This window comes from Taurulus bubalis (assembly GCF_910589615.1).
Source record: "Taurulus bubalis genome assembly, chromosome: 2".
Taxonomy (NCBI): Eukaryota; Metazoa; Chordata; class Actinopteri; order Perciformes; family Cottidae; genus Taurulus; species Taurulus bubalis.
The window spans coordinates 38,598,787-38,622,980 of record NC_136590.1 but is presented as its reverse complement, the minus strand read 5'-3'; the positions used below and the strand labels follow the sequence as shown (position 1 = coordinate 38,622,980).

General features: G+C 41.8%; 3 protein-coding genes across 3 annotated transcripts in view; 2 read left to right on the top strand and 1 right to left on the bottom strand.

Annotated features, from left to right (window-relative positions):
• Positions 1 to 1,599: 1,599 nt before the first annotated feature.
• Positions 1,600 to 12,919, bottom strand: LOC306733214 (vascular endothelial zinc finger 1-like; the record flags this gene model as incomplete). The annotated part of the gene is made up of 5 exons (XM_079214420.1): positions 1,600 to 2,296; positions 2,941 to 3,103; positions 3,201 to 3,270; positions 6,267 to 7,024; positions 12,887 to 12,919. 5 exons carry the CDS (start codon positions 12,917 to 12,919, stop codon positions 1,986 to 1,988), a joined length of 1,335 nt encoding a protein of 444 aa, XP_079070546.1. The 3' UTR covers positions 1,600 to 1,985.
• Positions 12,920 to 15,873: 2,954 nt separating this feature from the next.
• On the top strand, positions 15,874 to 16,989 carry LOC306751805 (gap junction delta-2 protein-like; the record flags this gene model as incomplete). The annotated part of the gene is made up of 1 exon (XM_079235446.1): positions 15,874 to 16,989. One exon carries the CDS (start codon positions 15,874 to 15,876, stop codon positions 16,987 to 16,989), a length of 1,116 nt encoding a protein of 371 aa, XP_079091572.1.
• Positions 16,990 to 19,478: 2,489 nt separating this feature from the next.
• Positions 19,479 to 24,194, top strand: part of LOC306733213 (unconventional myosin-XVIIIa-like) — a gene marked incomplete at its 5' end in the record, with an annotated part of 60,851 nt that continues 56,135 nt past the window's right edge. The window contains one exon of the mRNA XM_079214419.1: positions 19,479 to 20,420. Within this exon, the coding sequence (XP_079070545.1) occupies positions 19,479 to 20,420 (942 nt within the window). The remainder of the gene's footprint in view (positions 20,421 to 24,194) is intronic.

Here is a 24,194-nt window from a genome sequence, read left to right as displayed (position 1 = left end):
GTTCTAATACAAAAATTTTATAAAAAAAAAGGTTATCTTATCTTTTACATCTATTGTAACTACCATATCCTTGGAACTAAAATAGGTTTGTACAAAGATATACATTCAACTGCTTTCACAAGGGTCCTGGAATTTCCAATTTTCTTTTCCTAAAAAATAAAGAGATGTTCAATTCCTCCAGAAATGTTCAGTTTATCACATTATTATTGTATCAAATTTGGCAAACAGGCTATCATAGTGTATCTACGTAAATGCATAAGAACAAAGAAAAAGCTACACTAACATTTTGTTTCAAACAAAACTTGGGGAAAATGACAAACATGCATATTGCATTTCTCAGTATGAACTGAATCAACTCATCGCTGCAACACTGTTGAGATAACATGGCATTCATTAAAAATAGTTCATGTTCAACAGCTACAGTGTTTGGGGTCATGCAACATCAATCTTGTCCCATTTGTTTTTTTTCTGGACACAAACTTGCATTTCATCAAACTCTCTGCCACATACCTTTGCAGCCTGAGGCTGAACTTCAAAAGGAAATGCAAAATAAAAAAATAAAAACGGGACAGCATGTATGCCATTGCACAGTAAATTATTATTTAAATGGACGGCTATGTTTAAAATCAACAGTTGTTGGACTTCTAGCCCGTGATGCAAGTCTTTCAACATGATATACCAAATTACAAAAGAAATCTAAAAAAGTGGACAAGAATCAAGATACATGGTTGATATACTTAAAAGTAACCACGTTCATGTGTGATGGGCTTTTGTGTTTCCTGAGTGAAGGGTTCTTAGCATCATCGTGGGGCGTTCACAGATAAATGATTAAAAAAAATAAAAATAAAAAACAGTGTACGGAAGAGTCAGATAAAACTAATTAGTCACCATTGTGATGACAGCAACAGCCTAAAAAAAGCTTCACTACAAGGCCAGGCCTTTTTTCCATGTTCGGCCACTAGATAGCCCTTGAGGTGCAGGCCGGCTCACCAGAACACTTAAGACTCCAATTTGATCTTTGATAATACTGCTGCTCACCTGTGTGTAGGATATGCTTTCAGTGCAAGACTCGTTCCACTCTGACTTCATGGAAAAATTAACACTACAAATAGGCAAATAAAAAAAAAATAAAAAAACTCCGCGTTTCCATACCAATAGAAAACAAAAGCACAAATGTGTCGCCGTCGATGGGACAGCGTCAAGACATCCACTTGAAATGACGAAAGCTAAAAAAAATTAAAATGCCGACATGAAAATACATTACTATGTCAACTGTACAAGTTAGTCACTGTACCGTGAGAGCATACCTACGATCCGAGAAGAAAAAGCTAAAGCACTGTGAAAAAATATTCTTCCATGCACATGGAAGCTGCTGTCCCTTTTTCTAGACTCATTTCCTATAACATTAAATAGTGATTAGCAGGCTATAATAATAATTAAAAAAAACAACATACATACAAAGTAACACCCAGAGGCTTTGGGAGAGAACTTGTAAAACGTCTCAGAACAGCAATATATCGTTATTGCTTCAGTCCTGTTTCTCGTCTCCCTTTTAACAAATAAAAAGAAGCACAGGTGTGTTTTCCTACGGCGTCCTCGGGGGCGCTCGAGGAGTCCCCTCCTCTCACGCGTCGTCATACAAATCACAGTTTCATCACTAACTGACTACACTAAGTCTTACGGCGGTTGTCCTGATTTCACGATAAATCCTACTCGATTCCTACTCAAGTGTTCTGCCTCTCACGTCAGCTACTTAACATTACTTGGGACGCAGCTGTGACTTGGGGAAGCTCCTGCTGGCGGCGCAGCTCATGTAAATGTTCACCTCGGGGTAAGTAAACACGGTTCTGGGGGAGAAAGAGACGGGCTCGAGGTGCAAATAATGAGGACAGGAGTCTCTTGTTTCACTTCATTTTCCCTTTCTTGCTGGTCAGTCCAATGCTCTCTCACCTCTTTTTTTTTTCTTCCCATTCTTCTTTTTCTTTTTACCAAGGTGGGGAAGAAGGCAAGACTTGGGACAGAAAAGGCATGCTATCCATTGACCTCATGGCGATGTTGAGTGGACCGGCCATGTTCATGGGCATGGTGGTGATGGCGACCGGGTGGGCGAGATTCATGGACGACGAGGAGGGGATGTTGATAGACGCGATGGTGACCGGGTGCTGGAGGCTGATTGGAGATGTGATGTTGACTGTGTTGGTGCCAATGTTCATTTGCGAGGCTATGGTGACAGGGTTGTTGGAGTGGCACCGGTTCATCCCCGAGGTGATGGGGGCAGAAATGGTGACAGGTGTAGCTGAGGAGGAATGACAGAGACCGTTACCCTCTGGGAACACACATGTATACAAACACACACACTGAAACTTTTGTTCTGCGGCTACTCAAAATAGTTATTCGTTGTCGGGCTGACCCATACATCGATATATTATTGTTGCCCTACAGTACGCACATATAATATATATACACCGATATATTATGTTATGACATGAGACTAGAGACCGTTTTAGATTTTGGACATCTGCTTTAAAGCAAAGAGATGTCATTTGCTGAACTTACCAGACTGTTCTTGTATCTCCCCTTAACCACTTATAACATTATATCCACATCAATGATGATTATGTATCAAAAATCTCATTGTGTAAAATCAAAGCACCAATGGTCAACCCGACAATATCGGCACAATAAAAAAAAAAAAAAAAAAATTCTCCTAATTGATTGCTAGGAGATAAAAGCATAGCTAAATGGGCATCAGCCTCACTACAGAAATGTAATGTAGCGTAGGATTTTAACAGTGGTAAAACAATATAACCAGCAGGCTTAGAGGAGAGTTGTACGGCATGACTGCCTTCCTGTTTTCATGACTACTAACATCTGAACGTTTATGATACAAGCTATTTGTGATGAAAGATTGCTCAAGAGTTGAACACCTCGTTGACGTACATTTGTTACAGGAGTTAAAGTTGGTCTGTCCGTGAGTCTTCAAGTGGCTGGTGATGTAGGCTGCGCTGAGCATCTTCCCACAGATGCTGCAGGTGACCTTGCCTTCATGCCTGATCATGTGGGAGCGGAGTCGGTCTTTGGTGGCGAAAGCAGAGGTACAGGCCTGCGGCCGCAAAGCAGACGGGGGTCAAAGGTCAGCGGCGTCCAGCAACAACAACAAAGTACATAATAGTCTCGTAGAGGACAAAGGAGATTCTTACCGTTACTTGACACTTAAATGGTCTTTCTGAGGAATGCACATGCTTGACATGGCAGCTCAAGTGGTCTGGCCTAGATTCAATAAACAAATTTAAAAAAAAGAGAGAAAAAGAAAACACAACACATTTAATCTTTGGAAGTGATTCAACAAGCTCCACGAGTTGTAGGAGAGTAACGCAGCGTGGCGTTTTGATTTCATACGCGCTTTAAAGCACAGAACGTCTCGCTGACACCGTTTCCACTTCCAGATACATTTTCTGCTAAAGGTGCCAATTCAGATTCTTGGATTGTATTGATTAATGTGGAAATGTGAATGTTGGTAGTGATTTTCTTGAACTATAAACCCATTCGCTGCATGTATTTTTTTTAAACACAGAGTAACCCCCAATTTAAAGACTATTCTATGTCGTCTGGAGCAGATGCCTCATTAGTGTGATAACAACGCTGTCCTTTCTAATGACATAAGCAGTAGACCAGTAAAGTGACTATATATTGTTTTTTGGGGGGGGGTCATTTTGGTAATTTAGCATTTACTTTACTCGCGGTTTGAGCAGAGATACACAAATATAGGTTGTTCAAAGCCTACAGCTGGATATCACTAGCTGATATAAGGAACAGCCACGACTCTTAAAGCAAAGTGAACGTTACAACTTTGCCATACATTGTGCAGAAGTGCGGAAGTGTTTGGATGTGCTCTGTCTGCTCTGGTAATGAGGGGATGGGCACCAAAAGAAAATCCTTCAAACTTCAGTCAACAGGCGTTTAATTCTCCATGATCAATCGTGCGTGAATCAGTTTGACCCAGTTTCACAAACGCACCACGTCAATAAACAAATAAAATGTCTTTTGCATATTACTTGCTTTTGCGATGAACTTTGCATCATGAAACGAGTTGGATAACTCTTCACAAATTTGTCATCAACATGTATTATGTAGCTTATAAAACCTAACTTCCTACAGAGGACATTCATTGAAGTATATTTTAATTTAAAGAAATTCAAATTACATTTTAAAAAGCCTCGCCGCATAATTTAATGTTCACTGCATATCAGCAGCTGCTAGAAAACCGCTCTATGCCTCTTGACCTTACAGTGAAACTCCAGCATTCACAAACTCGCCTTGGCACCGATCCTCCTCTGTCAGCTTGTTAGTTATATTGAAGCCCTGAGCTGAATCATGTTGGAAGTGCCATAATGGAGGGAGTAAGGGCTACAGCATTGGCAGCCAGAACCGGAAAGTTTCACACTGCTGGAGTTTTTTTTTTATTCTAATATTTTTTTTAAATACAAATGAGGAGTCAAGGGGGATCTTCTTAGTGGTGCTATGAACCGGAATCAGTTTGCTTTCCTTTTCCCTTTATTTTTTTGTCCAGTTGACAAGGAGAGCAGTCTCCAGACAGTGCGTGCCTGCAAATCTGGCTGAGTTGCAGTGACTCAGTGCCCTGTTATTCAGTCCCCATTCTCACTTTCCAGCATGCTGATGAATCCCTGCCCCACGTCACTGTATTGGAGGCATGCCTGAAACTGCCCTACACAGCGTCGTGCTAATATTACAGCTTGGCTAGGGCACACTGCTGATGTTTTTTTTATTTTTTATGTTGAAGTTGTGCTGCGGTTACAGCACAGAACTCTTCTGCCGATGTATTCTCTTAAAAGACGGTACAATATAGTTTTCTTGTGTGTCTTATATTAAGCAGACAAGAAAACTTCTTAAACTAAATATTTATCCCCAGACACAGTAAATATGTTGACCTGGACATTACCGCATAGTTCACTGAATTCCCAGAGGAGAGAGAGCCTGTGACATGCTGGCGGGAACCGCAAAGTGACAAGTGACGCCTCCCCCCTCCCCCTGGTAATCTACCACTGGTGCTCTCCCATGTGCGACTGTTTAAACATGTGGCTGAAATGGCGTGGAGGGGGTCAATAAAAGTACAAATCTAAACCGCGTTGCACGTGCATGAATATAAAAACACAGCCAGTCGAAATGGACATTACGTGGCCATACAACCGTCCCGCTATGTGAAATCATGGTGGGACTGAATAATCCAAGCAATGGGGTTGCTATTCAGAGAATTTTTGGTGAAGCAAAAAAGAAAAGAAAAAATTGAAACATGAAAACACAACAAAAGCTCATTTTTGGGCCGACGAGTAAAACAGCCAAACAAGGTACGTTTGTTAGAATTTTTTTATCATTCTGTTATTTTTAACTTTATTGCGGACAAGTCTAGACTTTTCTCTTTGACCCTGGAATGCAACCATCAGAGGGTGAAATTACTCTCCGTCTCCACTAACATAAGAATAAATTAGATGTCAGAGGCCTACTTCCTGTTTACAATAGCCTTCTTACTTTTTGATTGAAAGCATATGAATAAACTAGTTGTACGGACACATCTTTTAGAAGAGTTTCACTGGCAGAGCAGAGCGTGCAGACACTTGCACTCCCGCTGGAGACCACTTCCTGTTACGTTTATGGGAGTCCGAGGCTGCACTGGGCCGGCCTCAAGAAGCAGGTTTACCAAAATAGTTGGATAACTGCATTGAATTAAACTAAATTGCTTCAGATTTGTCTACATTTGGAAAGAAGTAAAAGTCAAGATATTTTCTTAGTTATTCAGCAACATTAAGTGAAAGTTTAGGACACTAAGTCCACTTCAAATGCCCGTTTCTGAACTGCGTCATTAGTTTTTTTCTTTTTAAATTATGTTTCTAGTCCAAGAGGGAACATAACAACTTATTCCACCACCTCAGGAGCTATACGAGGAATGTACAAAGACATTTGAAACGGGTAATGCTATCTCCTCGGGAAATCTGTTGCCAGCACTGCTCAGGGTTCGCCGTTCTGACTCCCTATGACAAGTCCGTCTGGCAGCATGAAGTAGCAATATCTCCACATTTCATATTAATTAATTTCATCTTTTTCTCCACATTTTCTACTGATGGTTCAAATAGTCAAAAGGTACGTTTTTTAATAGCTTTGGAGAGCTGTTGAATAACTAATCTGTGTGGGAAAAATGCTTTTCTATCATTATTATAAAACATTCTAAACAAAAACAATGTGGTCCTTACCTGGAAAAGCCTTTCCCACACACCGAACAAACATAGGGCTTGTGGACTCCCCCGTCGTGAGAGCGGACATGGTAGGTCATTCGGTCCTTCCTTTTAAAGCGTTGCTGGCAGATGGGGCACTCGAAAGGCTTCTCATCCGAATGGGACAGCTTGTGGCGGTTCAGGTGGTAGACGTCCCGAAAGGCCTTGCCACACATCTCGCACCCGTGGTTTTTCTTGACGGGCTTGGCGGGCTTCTTCGGGATGTGGGACGTTTGGTGCGGCAAGTTGCCCATCGCGGACGACGTCATGATGCTTGCGCCCGAGGAAACCGAGGTGGTCGCCGTGGAGAGGATGCCCGCCACCGTGGAGATGTAGGAAGGGTGGCCGTTGATCTCGCGGGACATGGTCGAGATCATGGGCACCATGGTTGGGGCTGCCTGGGCGGTCTTCTTTGGCCGCGACACCATCTTGATGCCGGTGTGGCTGGACTCGTGGCGCCGCAGGTGGTAGCTGTCACGGAAGGCCTTGTTGCAGTAGCCGCAGACGAACGGCGTTTTGCCCTTGTGTTCCTTCTTTATCACAGGCACTGGCATTCGCACACCCCCTCCGCTGGCCACATTGTCTTTGAGGAGATCGGCGGCGCTGGTAGGGGGCTTGTGGTCTATGTGGATGGGCAGGATAGGCTTCTGGTCGATTTGTTCGGATCCTGCATTAAGAAGTGGCAGCAGGCTGTTCTGGGCCACATGGTGCTGGTGGTGGAGGGCTTCATTGGCCTGCTGATGAAACAATCACATATGCAGCGATATCAATATTAGGGATTGTGGTGTGAAAAACAGATGGAATACCCCTCCGCCTTTCCAAGAAGAAGAAGAATTCACATAATAAATCATAATAAGTGGAGGTGCGTAAGCTTGGACGTGTTTACGAAAACAACAAAAAGTTAGTAAGATGCTACAGAACACAAAATGAGTACTGGGGTCTGTCACTAATGAGCTTGACGCAGCATGCCACCGGTGCAAAAGAATCCAAATATACTGGATGAAAAATGATCCCATCATTCATGACGGTGCTGAGCATGTGACTGCAAAGCAAGCGTACCAAATTAGAGTCCAGAGCTCGGAAGAGCAGGCCATTAGCTGAGCTAAGGAGGTCGGTTAGAGAGCATGGTGAAGAAAAGGAGTGAAGGGCTCTCGCACAAACACAATAGGAAAATACAGGCCACTAAACTAGACAAACAACAGCGTGGATCAGTGGCACAAACGCTTTTCGCCGAGTTTGTCAGCTTAGGTTAGTTATGCTCTAATCAAGTTTAGAAGTTAGTCTAAAGCCACATGTTGACAGGCACAGAGTTGTAAACACATAGTCAGCAAGAAGCTATGTTAATGATAAATCATATTCCGTGAGGGTTCCTGCTAAACTTCTAATGTACACCTCAAACATAAATATAAAAACCACAGTTAACGCTGCCGTTTTGGGAAACGGACAGTCAAGTCGACTGTGTCGTGAAACACCAGCAAGAAAGGGCAAGGTGAAATGCTTGACCTTTCCCTTTGAGGTTCAATCATCCATCGCAGAAGGCCAGCCAAGAAAAGGAGGTGCAACAGAGGCGGCAAGGGGACAGAAAAGAAAAATGAACCACACAGTGTCCTCCTTATGTCATCCAGCCTATTGTGAGAGACACAAATCTGAGCAGTGATGCCTCAGCAGGGGATCTTTGTATGCTCATCTTCATTGATTTAGCTCATCTATTCATGAGACGGGGTCATTGTTTTTCCACACACTACTCGGCGAAACTAGCCGCCATTCCCTCCGTACGCAATGGGACCTGGGAACTTGTGGAGAATGCCGCTAAGCCCACCAATCCATTTGTCCGAGCACCTGCTCACGCTTGCCACCTTCCAGGATTAGTCATCATCATGCCAATGCGAACCCGTCCGCTGGCACACCAGGTGGGCAGGGGCGGAAAGGGGGAGGGGGGGCTTTTATGTTTGGGTGGGGTGGAGGGGGGATACCAGACGGGAACCCTCTTTGTGAAGCTTGTGAACGGCAGACACGGCCACTGCAGACAGCCTGCCTCTATACAGAGGTGCAGGGCCTGTAAGCTGCTGTGCCTTCATGCAGCTCTGACCATTTTGACACAAATGCGCTCTGACAACTGGGGCTGCTCCCTCATAAATAACATCAAAATGGAGGGAGTGCCCTGATGGCTCCACGGGCCACTGTAGACTTGAATCGAGCTCATGGTCTGAGTCAGATTACGTCTTTCTTCAAGCTTTTGTGTCACACGCTACAGCTGTCTCCCGAAATCCTCTTTTTTTTTTTTTTACAAAACTATAATTGATGAATAAAAAGTGATAAGGCTAAAGTGATCGCATATTTTAGGAAACAAAATCTATTTTTTCTTTTCCTAGCACACGTGTAGAGCCTTCTCTTCCAGTTTATCAGTTTGTTCTTGGATGTTCCTTGCTTACCTACCAATTTCTTTGGCTGCTACCCAAACGGCCGAGTTGACACAAGTTCCTATGAAACATCACTTTTGTAATCCTTCTGGATTTTATTTCATAGCTTGTCAAGCTAAACTGATACTGCAGGGATTCAGGGCCTTGCCTGCGGATGTTGTAGGTTGCAAGTAGAGGTATTTTCAGTTCTGGAGGAGGTTTTTGATTCAATTCTTTCACCTGAGTTTTGACTGTATCATGGAAGAGGATGATAGAGGCCATTTCTAAGTAACTCACCAAGTCATCCCTCTACCAAAAATACTTAAAATCTGGGAACCCAAACAGGGATGTAGGTCTCTCTGATGTAGCTTATGTATTGCACGAAATAGATTTATCGGTTATCGTTTGGTACCGCAGTAACAAAAACACATGGTGCTGAGAACCCTTGGCGAGTAGCCTTTGAAACAGTGAGGTTCAGATCCCAGAGTCACTCATTATTTCCATCTGTGCAACGCAGTAATAGTCACTAACACTGCTATCAGCTTTAGATGGCCAAAAGGCATTATTACGACAATTCTGAAAGCTAACATGCCCTTTTTCCAAGCCGTAAAAGCACAGGTGTTTCTGCAAACTGATTATAGAAACGACCACATTCCATTTAGGTGAGATCTTTTCAGGGCCCTGGTATTGTTCTTAAGCCATCTCAAAAACATTTTTAAAAAAAAGACCTATTGTTCAAAACATGTTTGGAACACAAATTAGCAGTACGATGGATGAAACAAAATACATTTGTCCAACTTGCACTGGTAAGCCACAATAATAATAAAAAGATTGCAGAGTCTTCTTTATTAAGTCTACAAAAAAAAGCCTTTCCTCTGCCACAACTGATGCTAAAGCTCCATTCATTAATATATTTGATATAAACTGTGAATAAAAGTACTTTGTGCAACTTCAAATGGGCTGTTTGTTGTAATGGACCCATTTCAAGCAAGCAAACTAATAAAAACTCACTGAAAGCCATCTACTTGGACAACGTTAAACATCGAGCAACCTAAAGACTCAGGGATTAGAGAACACACAGGGCTAAAACATTGGACTATTGGCCATAGACAATACTACTAATGAATGATAATGTTGCTTCATGTTGGCTGGATTTTTGAGACTGCAATTGTTTGCCATCACGTTAGCCATAGCAGCTTAGTGGTTATATATGCATGCTGAGGTTTACTTTATTAAGAAACAGATCTACACCATCAAATCAACAAAATGGCTCCAAACTGGACGGTGCATCGCTGCAGCTATTTTTAAACTATGTTTACATGTTTTGCAGTGTCCTGTAAGGGGAATATTATTAGTTTAGGATGAGTCTATCATTTCAAATTTTTTTTGTATAATGTGTCGCACCTGTTGAGGGGAAGTTTCTTTTAGACATTTTGGGAAGTTGTCGGGCAGAATGAATTGATGAGAAGCACTTCTTGAAAAACAAATGATTCTTTCTGTTATTATAATAGTTCGTACAACGTTTTTGTTCTTAGTATTGGAGTTTCCATATATTGCACTGCGCATTAATCAAAAACAGGAGGAGAGGCAGCTGTACTTAAAGTATTATTCAAGCTCATTTACACAACAATGTGGATCATTTAAAACGCCCGACAAAGTATAAAAACAGGAATATGTTAATCATCTATTAATTTACACTTTGATAAAATGCTTTTCTGTAAACAGTAACATAGTGGAGTACTTTCAAACAAAAAATACTGCAAAGCATGTATCGATTGACGGTAGTTGTAAGAAACAAAACATCTACCTCCTAGCGTCAAACGCCCGATTGATAACTTCACGCAGATTTACATGAGATTGACAGAGTAACAGTGTGCGGGACATAATACATGCAGGGCCTCTGGCTAGATGCCAGACACGGCACAACAAGCCACACCGTCCATCTGCCCTTTTCAACAGGAAGAAACTGTAAGTAAGTGATCAGTCTCTGACAGCTGAGCAGAGCGTTCCTACCAATAGCACAAAACAATGTGACGGATCCCAAAAGGCGTGATGTGCAACCCTAACTTAATCACAAATATGATAAAAGCAGTCAACAGAGCACTAGTCATACTGTTGCTTTAACGGAATTCAGAGTGAGACTTTAAGATAACAGCGGATAAGTAATAATAACTTTATTTACAGAGCACTTTTAAAAAATAGTTTACAAAGTGCTTTGACAGACAAAGCAGCGAAAGCAAGGCAAGAAAACAACAGAAAGCTCAACAGTGAGGCCCAACGGAGCAAAACAAACTGAAATTCCTCCGACATATTGATGATATGATATTCACTTGCACCAACTGTAGCGTCTCCTGTGACTGAGCCTGGTAATGGTGAGCTTCAAGTTTCGATCGAGTTTTTATCAATGCATCGATTAATATAGTCCACCAGTGCTCCCTCTTAGCACCAGTGTGACACATGTGTAATAGCAGACTTACTTGACGAACTAAACTACAGTAGACAGTAAGCAACACAAAGTAAACAAGTTTCTCTTCAAGTTTGTCACAAAATAGTGAAAATAAACATTAGCTGGCATTGGCAAGGTCCTCAAACATAAAAAAAGACTAACGTTACCAACAAAAGCTATAAATCTTTACTTGGCCCCCCTCCTCATAAAGCTGTGTTAAAAAATAAGAAAATGTTTTGCAGGCAGCAAATCTATCTTGAACATTTCATTTTAGGATGTGGATTTGTGTTAGCTTTCTAATGAAAAACACTTCAAAGTATTTTTTTGTGAATGATACTGAACTGCTGCGAAGCTCATTGGGGAGGCTTCTCCCATGAGGAGTGTGTCACACCCACTAAACACACACTATGGCATACGTTATGGGACAATACACACACAGAAAAAATAAAAACACAGAAAAAAAACAATATCCCTCAAGACTATCTCAAGACTTGGAACCAGACGAGACAGAAGACCGGCCATGTCCAACATGGGGTCCATGTGTTAATTAACAACGGACACAATGACAGCGTTCAGATGCGCGGCAAAACATCGTGGTTTGAAATATGACGTTATCCTCGCCATAAAACTCCAGGTCTTCCGCCCCCCTAAGTCCCCACTGGGCTTAATTGTTGTCGAGCTATGTAACGTCATGGGGATACAACCTTTCATTCATTTTTTTCTATTGAACAATAGCCTCACGTCTTGAAAAGCGCCAAACGACGGCGTCTCACTTTGGGGCTAAAAACGGGTCCACACATTGCGTAATGCCGCTGCTAATTTCCCCCAAAAAAGGTGCTCGCTTCTCCGCTAGTGTTAGCCGACGTTGTGCGCATAGTTTGAATTCCTTTTTTTCCCTTCTTCGCCGCGGTCTTTGCGTAATAAATAGCCGGTAAATAAACAAGAGAGCGTCGCGCACAGACGCTCACCAAGTCGCGATAACATTAGATGTTTGTAATCTCGTTGCGTCAGCCTCGCCCAAATTAAGCTAACGTTAAATTAGCCAGAGAGTTTGATGTGGGCAGCACGGAACCTCGTTAGCTAACTTGGCTAGTTAGTGCCGAACCGGGAGCGGAAAGTTCAACGCGGGCTCGCGAACACGTCGTTGGTAAATCTCAGCAACTGATAAGCCTGAGAAACAACTTGCACTTCTTCAGCGTTTATAAATCGGCCGCCACTTTTAAGTTGCCCGTGGTATTATCTGCGTTAAAACGAAAATCTTCTGGCCGGCAATAAATCTCATTATCCGACGGCGTCCGATCAAAGCCCCCTTAGTCACAGGGGGAGAAGGAGAAGAAGAAGAAGAAGAAAAAACAGGTCCGTCTCGATTGTAACGGTGCAGTGGCGTCTGCTGCCTTACTTCAAATCACCCCGCATGTGTTTGCTAGCTTCGACTTGGCAAACAAACTTAAAAAAACCCAAACGCTGTCGAGTTATTCAACATCAATATCCTAAGTATTCGTACAAGAGCAAAAACAAGCCAGATTTGTCAAACGCACGTTGAGGAGAACAGATTTTTTTGTTCTAGCGTCATTCCCGAGCCTCACAGCTGGACGCCTGGATTCATATACCATTGTTTTGCTTGGTTATTTGATCTTGGCTTTAACGTTACTCGTTTAAAAAACTGGTTTTACCGGCGAGGTATCCGGTGCTTCCGTTTTTTTAAAGGTTGTTTCACGAGCTATCCCAGTCCCCCTCCTAAAGAGTCAACTTACTTGAAAAAGAAACGTACTCCAGCTCGGCTCCATTTCCACACTTACTAATTCTGTAGGAAACCTTGTAGAAGCCTACAACAAAGCAACCAAACATGGCAGCTGAAACAACTTCCGGTAACCTCGCGGGCTGAACCATTTTGTATACTATGTAGGGGTGTGTGCTAAATTGAGTACGTTACAATAGTTCGTGTAAGCGTGTATGCGGTTCATAATAAATAGATTATAAATTTCAACTTGAAACATGTTTGTGAATATACACGCGAGACAGTCTCTGAGTCGTTCCTTCATCACATAACTAATTTGATGTCGTTAGATTTCTAAACACCCCTCTGGATGGGTTTTCGCTGATGCTGCGAGGGGCATTTGTTACCGTGATTTGTCGACCACTGTCGCATGTGGTTTGGGTATGAATGTGTTTCAGTAAAAACCACAGTCTTTTTTACAAGAACATCATTTGGAAAGGGATTTGTTCTGCATTACAAGCTTTTGGCCCGACTTCTTCCCCATAATGAGAGGTTTTCCAGTTTAAACGGAGCAAGACATACTCCTCGTGCGCAGCAGTTATTTTCATTCATGGGATGGGTGAATGAAAAAGACAGTACCCATAAATCGGTTGAATTGCCTCCCAGTGGACCAAAATAAAACAATATTGTCGTCATTCATTGACTGCAAATACGCCACCTATATTGAATGAACTACTTTTATGTTAAATATGAGTATTTTTTGCAGAATAGTATAATTGTGTGATGGATCAATAAGTTGTTTCTGATTATTTTATACTATTTGTATAAAGGTTATTGCCACACAATATATTTGTCTTACATGCTAAGGCGGCTGATTTGTTAAAAGTGAAAGTTGAGTGTGTAGAAAATTGGAAATAACATTTTGTGTGTCTCAAACCATATCTTATCTGCATTCTTTCTACAAAGGGAGTAGACAAGTGCCTTTATTTGTCAGTCTTCTTTCAACCAAATGCAAATGTGTCCTTCACTTTGTTATATAATGCATCATCAAACTGTATAACCAGTGATTACTCAACCCTCAGAAAGAGTGAAAACTGATGTGACCACACTGGAGATGAATCATAGCTGCATTGTATCATCCGGATGTTTTTGTGACCATCTCAAAGATGTTTCACACCTTGGACTTTAGTTTAGTAATTTGATAGAAGGGAACATGTGATATATGTCTGCGAAATAACAATAATTAACTCGCTGTTGGAGTTACGAGATGCAGGTAGACGACATATGAGGTATACAGGATGTCTGTCTGTACTCAAAGGACACCTTCAACCTTATAGACAGACAAAAGAAAAGTACATATTTTCTGGGGTTCCAAGAAAAGTATGCAAAGACCTTCATAGAAGATATATATATATATATATATATATATATATATATATATATATATATATATATATATATATATATCTTATATAAAATATAGATAACTAAGGCACATGTGATAGTATGTCCGGCTAACCACATGCTGTAGGCCTACGTAAGATACAACTCTTCTTGTCATTTTCTTATTCCATATTTGTAAAATATCTTAATCAACAAAGAAATAACCCGCCTATTCAGCTCATAATAATACCCCATATGGATACAGTAAGTAGATTCTACGCAGTAAAGGGTGCAGTTTAAAACTAAGTATCTGGGTGTCACCGAAGCAACAGGGCTCAGATTACTTGGCGGCACCACACGATGTACACAATACATACTTGGGCAAGAATGCCAAACAATGTTAAATTTGCATTATGACAGGAGGAGCACCTCAACCAGAGAATTCTTCTCCTAAAGAAAACACAAACCGTGAACTATGAATGAAAATAAAATCTGAGAATTGGAAAAGAAATGGTTTGAAGTTACCCATGTGCTTCTATTTATGAGTACAATTTGAGTTATATTCGTTTGCTCCACGACAACCAAAAGTTGATCAAAATGAAAAAGTTCCTGACATTTCTTAAAACTTGTATCATAAAGCAGACATGATAGTTGATACACATGATTCTTCACCCTTCCACTAAGAAACAAGACTGTATTTCAGCTCCAAAATGAAAGGGGACACATGGTCCGCGCTTGAAACAGTATTGTGCACACTCTTTCCAGTACGTTCTTTGAACTCTCGGCTCGTCCGTGAATGGCTGTTCAGTAAAGGTGCCCCCATTGTACATTTCAATCTTTGTCCCACGTAACATTGAAAGCCTTTATTCACATACAGTGCAACGAATGTTTCAGTTAGAGTTAGCGAATATGTGTGGTCAGCCCATTCTCCCCTCATCCAGCTCAAAAGACACGACAACGTCCAGCAACGAGCTCCACTTGAAAATATAGTTATGCAGATTGCTTCCTCTGATATTTTTCCAGCTTTGGATAAGGACAAGTCAGATTCTCCAAAGGTAAGCTCCTCCAGGACAGAAGAACAGAATGAACATCATGGAGGTTTATTATTGTTTAGCTTTTTTTTCTTTTCTTTTCAGGAGCAAATTCTCTTATTTAGAGAATACAATTGTAAAAACACACATTTCTCTTACAGGAAATGGTGTCTCATTGAATTTAACTAAGCTGATGGTAATTTATCTGCTCTTATGTAAAGTCTTATAAAATGCATGTGATTTGATGTGATATGAAAGAATTCTTGATTACAACTCAAATAGTTTATCCTTTTGAAGAAATTCATAGTGGAAAAATGATGCCAGATTGTAACACTTGCGTACTAACATGAGGCTATAACGCACTAAGAAAACTATTTGAGGATATCTACTGTATATTTATAGTGCAATTCTAGGTTAATATTTAAATCTAGATAATATAAAAAAAAGCCACACATGTCTTCAGTTTTCAAGCACCTGCTTCCTTAATAAGCATTTTTTTTTCTCTCCTTAGGAGTGAAGATCAACCACTTCAGTTTCATTATGATTCTGCTATTTATACATTCTGCTATAAATTGCATTCGCCATTAAAACTATTGTGTTCTCCACAGAAATGGGAGACTGGTCCATTCTTGGCCGCTTCCTAACAGAAGTCCAGAACCATTCCACAGTCATCGGCAAGATATGGCTGACAATGCTGCTCATCTTCCGCATCTTGCTCGTGGCCCTGGTGGGCGACGCTGTCTACAGCGACGAGCAGTCCAAATTCACCTGCAACACCCTGCAGCCCGGATGCAACAACGTCTGCTACGACACCTTTGCTCCTGTCTCACACTTGCGCTTTTGGGTCTTTCAGATCGTTCTGGTCTCCACACCCTCCATCTTCTACATTGTCTACGTCCTGCAAAAACTCACCAAGAATGAAAAGTCAGAGGACAAGAAGGTTGAAGTGGTGCCCGGGGCCTCGCCTTCGCTTGAAAGGGACAAACACATGGGAGGAGATCCAGAGACGACACTGGAGGCCGGCAGTCCTTATAACACGAGCTATAACAACGAGGACTGGACCTCACGGGAAGGGGAGTGCGAGGAGAATATCCAGTTGGAGGAGGATGCGAGAGAGGTAGGAAAGGACCCAACCCAGCTGTCCAGCCAAGTGCTACTTATCTACATCATACACGTTTTGCTGCGCTCCATCATGGAGATAATCTTCCTCATTGGACAGTACTACCTTTTTGGATTTGAAGTCCCACACCTTTTCCGCTGTGAGACCTACCCCTGTCCAAACAGGACCGACTGCTTTGTGTCTCGAGCAACAGAGAAGACCATCTTTCTCAACTTCATGTTCAGTGTCAGTCTCGGCTGCTTCATCTTGAACATTGTGGAGCTGCATTACCTCGGCTGGATTTATGTTTTCAGAGTCTTGTTCTCTGCCTGCTGTACGTGCTGCGAGCCAGGAAACCCCGGGCAGCAGGTGGATTTGTACTCCGACAACAACCCACTGTTGCTTGAGCTCAAACACTCGCTTCGTGGCAGGGTCGTCCTGCAGACCACCTCTTCCGTGACACGGGACAAGAGCAGCGGCGTCCCAAACCAAGGCCCCTCCATCTCCTTTGAGACGGACTCCACACTCGAGTGCACCTCGAAGAGAAATCCAGATGAAAAGGAACGCGGCAAGACTCGACTGCACAATGTGGCCAAAACAGGAAGAGGGAAAAAGTCTTGGCTGTAAATGGTTTCAAACCATATTTTTTTCTTCTTGTGTTTGTGTGATTGAAATCTCTTCAGGATGGATCAGTTTAAGTATGAAGTTAGTGGTTATCCAAAGGATTCAGACAATTTCAGAGCGAAACTGTGACTGAGTCAGTTGTTTCTTTGTTTCTATAGCCACAGAAAATCTCTCCAGCGCAAGAGAATTTAACATGAATAATCTGGAGTTTTGGAATGATTTGGAGATGTTGCAATGTGATTACGATTATGGATTTAGGGGTACTGTAGAGGGAAGCACTGATATTAATGTAGTGCAGATTTTTATGAAAACGTTTCTGTAAATAGAGTCAAATCAAGGTATTTGCTGTCATTTATTCATACATCCACCTTCACCTACTCCCACACATACACTACTCTTGTTGAAGAAACATGGGCACCACAAAGGAACAGATGACCAGGTTACACATCAGAACAGAAACTACATAATAAATTGGCCCATTAAGCAGCAATGCACAAGGGCTCTGATCTGGGTTAGAAGTCTATATTAATCGAAAAAGTCAGCTAAGTTAATGGACTGTAACCTTTACAGTCTGTTCCATAGAGTGTGACAAAAAAGGCTTGATTTTCCCTGACTTAGAAATAATAATTCATTTAATTTAATAAGCGGTTAAAAACAACTACCTCAACGACACTTTAACACAAATATAAATAAAAAAGGAAGGAAATATTTAAAAACATTAGCAAATATAATATAATATCGACCTGTTCCACTGTGTACCTCCACCTTCACTGTTTCATTAAATAAAACGACCAGGAGGGGTCACTGCTGACCGGTTTACACTGGTGCTGCCTTTAAGTGCTGTTGGAATTACTTATCTTTTAGAGCTGTTGAAACAATGACGACCCAAACACAATTATAGAGGGATAGATTTGACCAGGATTTGACACACTTTTTCCACACAGAAATGGACAGCGTGAAAGCAGCATAAAACGTGGTGAAGGTATGTCTTATATAATCATTAATTTATGTAATTTGATGGTGTTCTATGCACATCATTTAAGTTACATGTAACGTTTTCATGCATATATTTATACATATATATAGACTATTCTATACATGACTACTAATTGCTAGTTTTTCCCTAAATTATAAAAACAAACACGAGAGGGGGTGTGTCTACAGTCGAGGGTATTGTTAAGACGGAGCTTATGGTAAGTACGTGAAGGCACCACAAGCTACATTTCTCGCACCTGCTGTCAATACCAAGGATAAAAATGCCGAAAACTTCAAGCAAGAAAACAACGCTGACAATTGCAGGTAGGTCAGTGTCATATGTGTCAATAGCGTGAACTCAAAACTGTGTTATTTCATATAAATGACATTGCCACACTGTCTACTGAAAGTGCTCCCTAAGGCCACCGGTGCTAGAGAATGAGGGCAAAGCAGCTTAAAGGGAGAGCATTACGGCCGAGCTGGACCAGTCGCAGCGACAGCGCGTGTACAGTAAGTTCAGTTAAAGCCAAACACCCCAAATATGTTCTATCATTTCACGTGAAAAGTCACCATGACGAGATTCACAGAAGTTGAAAGTGCTGTAAAGTGAGGCTGTTGCAGTTTCACAGCCTGTCTGACCTTTAGGACATGATTAAGTGTGGATTAAGTGCGAATTTGTTGTTTGTGGGTTGACCCGAGCTACTGTATAAATGCGCGCGAGGCATTCAGGTTCCATGGAGAGCCTCGTGCACAAATGTTCAGGTGGACAGCGTCACTTTTAACAGCGATGCTGAACATTGGACAGATGTGGTCCAAGCTCTTCAAAACTGTGTCTGTATGTAGGGCAACTTCGAAATACCAAATCTAGACTATATTAGTGTTTGTAGGTCATATATTTTTGTTGACACTGTAATACAGCAATATGTGTTGTCAGTTCCCTTTCACACAACTGTCACAGTATAATTTTCTTCAGATTTTGAGTAATTTTTATTGTGTTGATTCATTATTTGCATGGAGAGAAAAAAAAGGCTGATTACCATGATGCAAAAGCTGCAAGATGAGAAGAAGGTTTATGGTATTTGTTCAAATGTTTTCACGTGTCACAACAATAAGATACAGGACGAATGTTATTACTTATATACATAAAAACATAACTAATATAACAGTATTAAACTTGAAGTTAAAGGAAGGATAACAAAACAACCATCTTGTAAATAATTTACATTATCTGCAATTTAGTTTTGCACATCTGACACAATACTGTATGTGTATTACAGATGTGCGTGATTAAACAATATTGGCCAACAATCGGTTTGCCAGTACCATATTCTGGCAAACCTAAACGAGGCTGTTCAGCAAACATTTTCTTAATTTCCCCCTCTTTTTCCTTACAGAGGACATTGCAGGTCTGTAGCTACCACATATGCTCTCTCTCCCGCTCATCTTTGACATGACACTGCCCTTTTTGTTGCTGTGAAGAAAGTCAAACTGGTATAAGACTACAGAAAAGTTGGAGCATGTTTCACCTCATTAAGAAAGACAAGGAGAAGGAGAAGGACTTGGGCAAGAAGGAGAAGAAGGAGAAGAAAGAGCGCATGTCCCAGGCAGAGTTGAAGAGCCTGGAAGAGATGAGCATACGTAGAGGCTTCTTCAACCTTAATCGAGGGAGCTCCAAGAGGGACTCGAGGAGCAAGTTGGAGATCTCCAATCCTATCCCTATTAAGGTAGCGATCAACATGGAGCTCAGCCTGACGGACCTGGAGGCCGAGCGCCTTCACACCCCGGGGCAGGATGTTGGGAGAATAAGTGCAAGTACCTCTGGCGAAGACGTGACGGGAAAAGAACTGGACCATCGTCTCAGCTCTGTGAAAGAGAGAGCAGCTAAGTTTGGGGAGTTGGCCAGGGTGAATTCTGTGGTAGGCCAGAGGCACGTGTCCTTTTCTCAGATGTGCAACGAGGACGGCGCTTCGGAGGCTTCAGATCTTGCTGGGGAGAACTGGATGACATATTTGAAGTCCCATTCCATTGTTGACATTCCTGAGCTGGTGGAAAAGACCTTCCCGGGCGCAGACCTACAGTTGCCCGTGCTGGTTGCTCCACCAATACCAGATCCAAGAGAGCTAGTGCTGCAGCGGCGCAACACCGGGGATTTTGGCTTCTCTTTGCGCAGGACCACCATGCTAGACAGGCTGCCCGACGGAGGAGTGTGTCGGCGCGTGGTGCACTTTGCCGAACCGGGTGCCGGGACCAAGGACCGGGCTCTGGGCCTGGTGCCGGGGGACAGGCTCGTGGAAATCAACGGGATCAACGTGGAGAACAAGAGCAGGGATGACATCGTGGAGATGATCCGCCAGTCTGGAGAGACGGTCCGGCTGAAGGTGCAGCCGATTTTGGAGCTGAGTGAGTTGAACCGCAGCTGGCTGAGGACCACTGAGGGCCCCCATAAAGACATGCCTGATGTAAGTAGTGTGGCTATGTCATGTTCAGTCCATCCGAGTGAATATATTCAAACTTGCAAACACAAATTCCACACTGACTGATTCAGGGCATTCAATGCCATCGCAGAATGTTATATGAGTGCTTTTATCTGAAAAATGCGGCTCCTGTTGGCAAGAATTTCACTTTGGATGTCGTGACAATAACAGTCTTTTGAAAAATGACTCTCCATACTTGCATTGTTCTGGTTCTCCTGGAGCTGTGTGATTTTAATACATGTTCTAAATATGTACCTGGTGTAAAATTTACTAAAATGACCATATATAACCAGCCTTTTATTTATTTTCTCATTCATGTGGTGTTGCACCCTGAAGATGATCTTGAAGATCTCTCGTGGAACTGTAATGACACAGGCAATGTGCTTTTGTGATTATATATGTTTGGGGGAGTGTGTGTGTGTGTGTTTTGAGAAAGAGAATGTGTTCTGTGTATAATCCCCCGCCTCCCCACCCTCCCCCAGTCCTTTGAGACCAAACAATAGGACGCTGAAGGAAACAACGGCCCAAACGCCGCCACAGACCACGGCCATATGGTCTTGTAAGACTTGGCCTGCGGCCCTTTCAGTTCTTTTTCGCTTGGATAATCATCTGCAACAAGTAGAAGAGCGTCAAGTTAAACTCTTTATTAGCTGGCACGACAAACACCTGCATTTGAGCATTTTTAAGTATTTTAAGACAGTGGGTGAGATTAACTGTGGCCCAGGATAGGGGTATTTGAGGTGCATCAGCAATGCTCTCGCAGTGCTTTTGCAATTTTATTTTGTAAATGTTTTATCATAAAAGTTGAACAAAATACAATGGACAGTCTTGAATAAAAGCCCCAGCGTATTAGTGACAGAACGAGAATGGATGTAAATAGAACATCACACATGTCATTTCAGTTTAAAACAGAATTGGCAGAATACTGTTAGATATTGTTGAACCTTGGAAATTACACTTCCAAACTCCAAGATCTCTTTGGAGGCGTCCATTGCGGAAAGCAGTAAATGCAGGTGTATTTTTGGATCTCACTTCCCAGCGGTCCACATAGTGACGCCGTTTGTGATTTCTCTCAGGAAATGTCGCCACAGACACCAAGATTGTAATACTGCAAATGCAAGGTGGGGGATATAGGCTCAATCACCATTACCTAATGTTAACTAACCTAACTACTAACCGTTACCTAATTCCGTTACCTAATTCACTGATAGATAGGGACTTAACGGACGTTTCTTTGATTATTTACTTAAGAATATGTATTTTTTTTCCTATTGAACAGCCATACCTCAGGTACATTATAGTGTCATATTCATTCTGATTCATGCAATAAAATAATATGTATCTATGTCTATTGTGACAGATATTTCAGTCAGTAAAATCAATCCCTTTTGACAGCACCACATCGGGCCAGTTGTCAGATACAGGCGGATTCAGAATCCCACTGTACGAGAATGGTTCACAGCGCTTTTGTGTAATGAAGGAGCTTATCTCCATTCTTTTCAGAGCACATCAGGGTTGAGACAGATTTGCTCGGTTTGGTGGGAAAGTTCACTGCTTATAACTCATGTTGTGGAGCCATACACTGTTTGTTGTTCTGATGTCAAAGGTGCACTGTACAAGGCCGGAGTGTTAAATTATACAGAAGTGGTGCATCACAATTAGTGTGGTGTAGGTAGCAGGTGGGAACTTGATACGTGCTTTTCTGCTTGTGTGTACCTGCATTGTCTCTCCTTCCAACGCATGCTTTTACCCACGCTACCATCATTCTGAATTACATGGGACCGTACCTCTGTGGGAATGTTTTTGCGCAGAGAAACACAATTAATTTGCTTTGCTTCGACCTTCATTCAACTGATCTTGACGATCGTCACAAGACAGGCCATTGTAAAAAAAGCAGAAAATGAGCGAGTGAGCGTGACCTAGAACCAGCCGCACTATTTATAGGTGGTTATAATAAGGTCTGGATTCTGGATCTAGAGCTCTGCTACGCAGGTAGAACCATATGTGAACGCATGCACACTTATTGCACGTTGGCTGAATTTATTTGAAGATTTGTGAAATGCTTTGACATTTTGGGAAATAGGCTAATATCTGGGAGAAGAGCGAGGAAATTAATATCTGCCCGCCAGCAATGAAGCTACAGCCAGGAGACTGTAAACACTGGCGGTCGGAGGAAACAGCTAGCCTAGCTTTGTTCAGAAGTAAAAAAAAAAGGAAGGCCTATACACCAGGACTTTTAAAACTCAGGAATTAACATGTTAATGTTATATCTCTAGCTTTGTTGTTGTCTCTATAACTACACAGGGCTTTGTTTAAGTGTTGGACTACTTCTTGGCTCGGTGCAGTGACTGTCTCTCTATTTCTTTTTTTATCATTATATGGTCTCTGATCAGTCAGTAACATCAGGTGGTTTGCTTTAGGCTGCATAATACAACTCTCACATTTACACACACAAAAAAATCTCCTCATCCATATTATTGTTTCTGGCACTAAATTAATATAATCTCAAACATCTGCTTATTTGCTGTTCAAAGGGTCAGCAGCAGATCACTTCTCAGGAGAAAGGAACTTTAGACGTGCCCGGACATTATTCTGGCGAGGCCGAGTATATGCACAGCTGAGCACATGAACCTTTTGTCCATTGGGTGGCAGCCATTGTCCACAATACATGAGGCCAGAACAGCAATTCACTGTAAACTCCCCTATCATAGACACCGAGTTTTAGACCACACTACTGGACTCAGATCACTGTTATCTGAAGTTCCATTCACAGTTGATAAAACTGAAATGGGATGTAAAATAGGTTTGAGCTATTGTTTGAAAAGTCAAAACAGGATTTAAACCCCTAATCCAGTGTGTCTCAACGAGGTGATCATGCCTGTTCAGTTTTAGATGTGGAACCCGGCTGTACAGCATGTGAGGAGGTGTACAGTGTGTAAGTGTTGCTGTGATACCTGTGTCTGCTATTTGTTGTCTCACACACATTCTGAAGGGAGGGGCACTGTTAGACAATGTTCCAGCTGGTTGAGGTCAATCAATTGGTCAGAGGCATTAAGAAACAAAGGGCTTCCTTTAACTGGTTAGTGTCTTCATGAGCACCACATGCCACTTTGTTATTGTTGTACACCGGGGTCTATTTGGGGGAGTTGACTTGACATTTATTTAATACTTGTTACATCCCTATTTGATAATTATATCTACAACTACTTCATCATTTTAAAGCTGGCAGCTCCTGTAAAGTTTTTAAAATGTAATCATTATTATTATGATGGTTTTATTTAATAAAAAAAGAAAGAAAACTAAAATAAACTGAGAAACTAATCTAAACTAAACCAAAAAAAAAGAAACTAGAATAAACTAAACTAGAATAAAATTTAATAAAATAATAATAAAAAACTGTCTTTAAATATGGCTAAAACAATCAGGAAAAAGCTGATCCATGTAATATTACAATAACATCCCAAATCATACCTTTCAGCAGCTAATTTTTCACTTAATGATATTGAGGGTCTGATAGCCAGGACGGTCCATGGCTGTCCTGATGTTCCCGTGTGGCCGACTAGTATCCCCTGCACCATTTATCTGCCATACCCTAACATTTCCTGTCTTTCTGCAGCCCAGACACAGTTTCATCATTAGGAAATTAGCAAACAGTGTAATCTCCTCCCCGAGCTGCCCATTTAAATCACATCATCCCCCCCTCTCCAGTGGGGCGACCCTACAGCAGCAGAGAGCATTAGCACAGGCGTGGATTAGAAA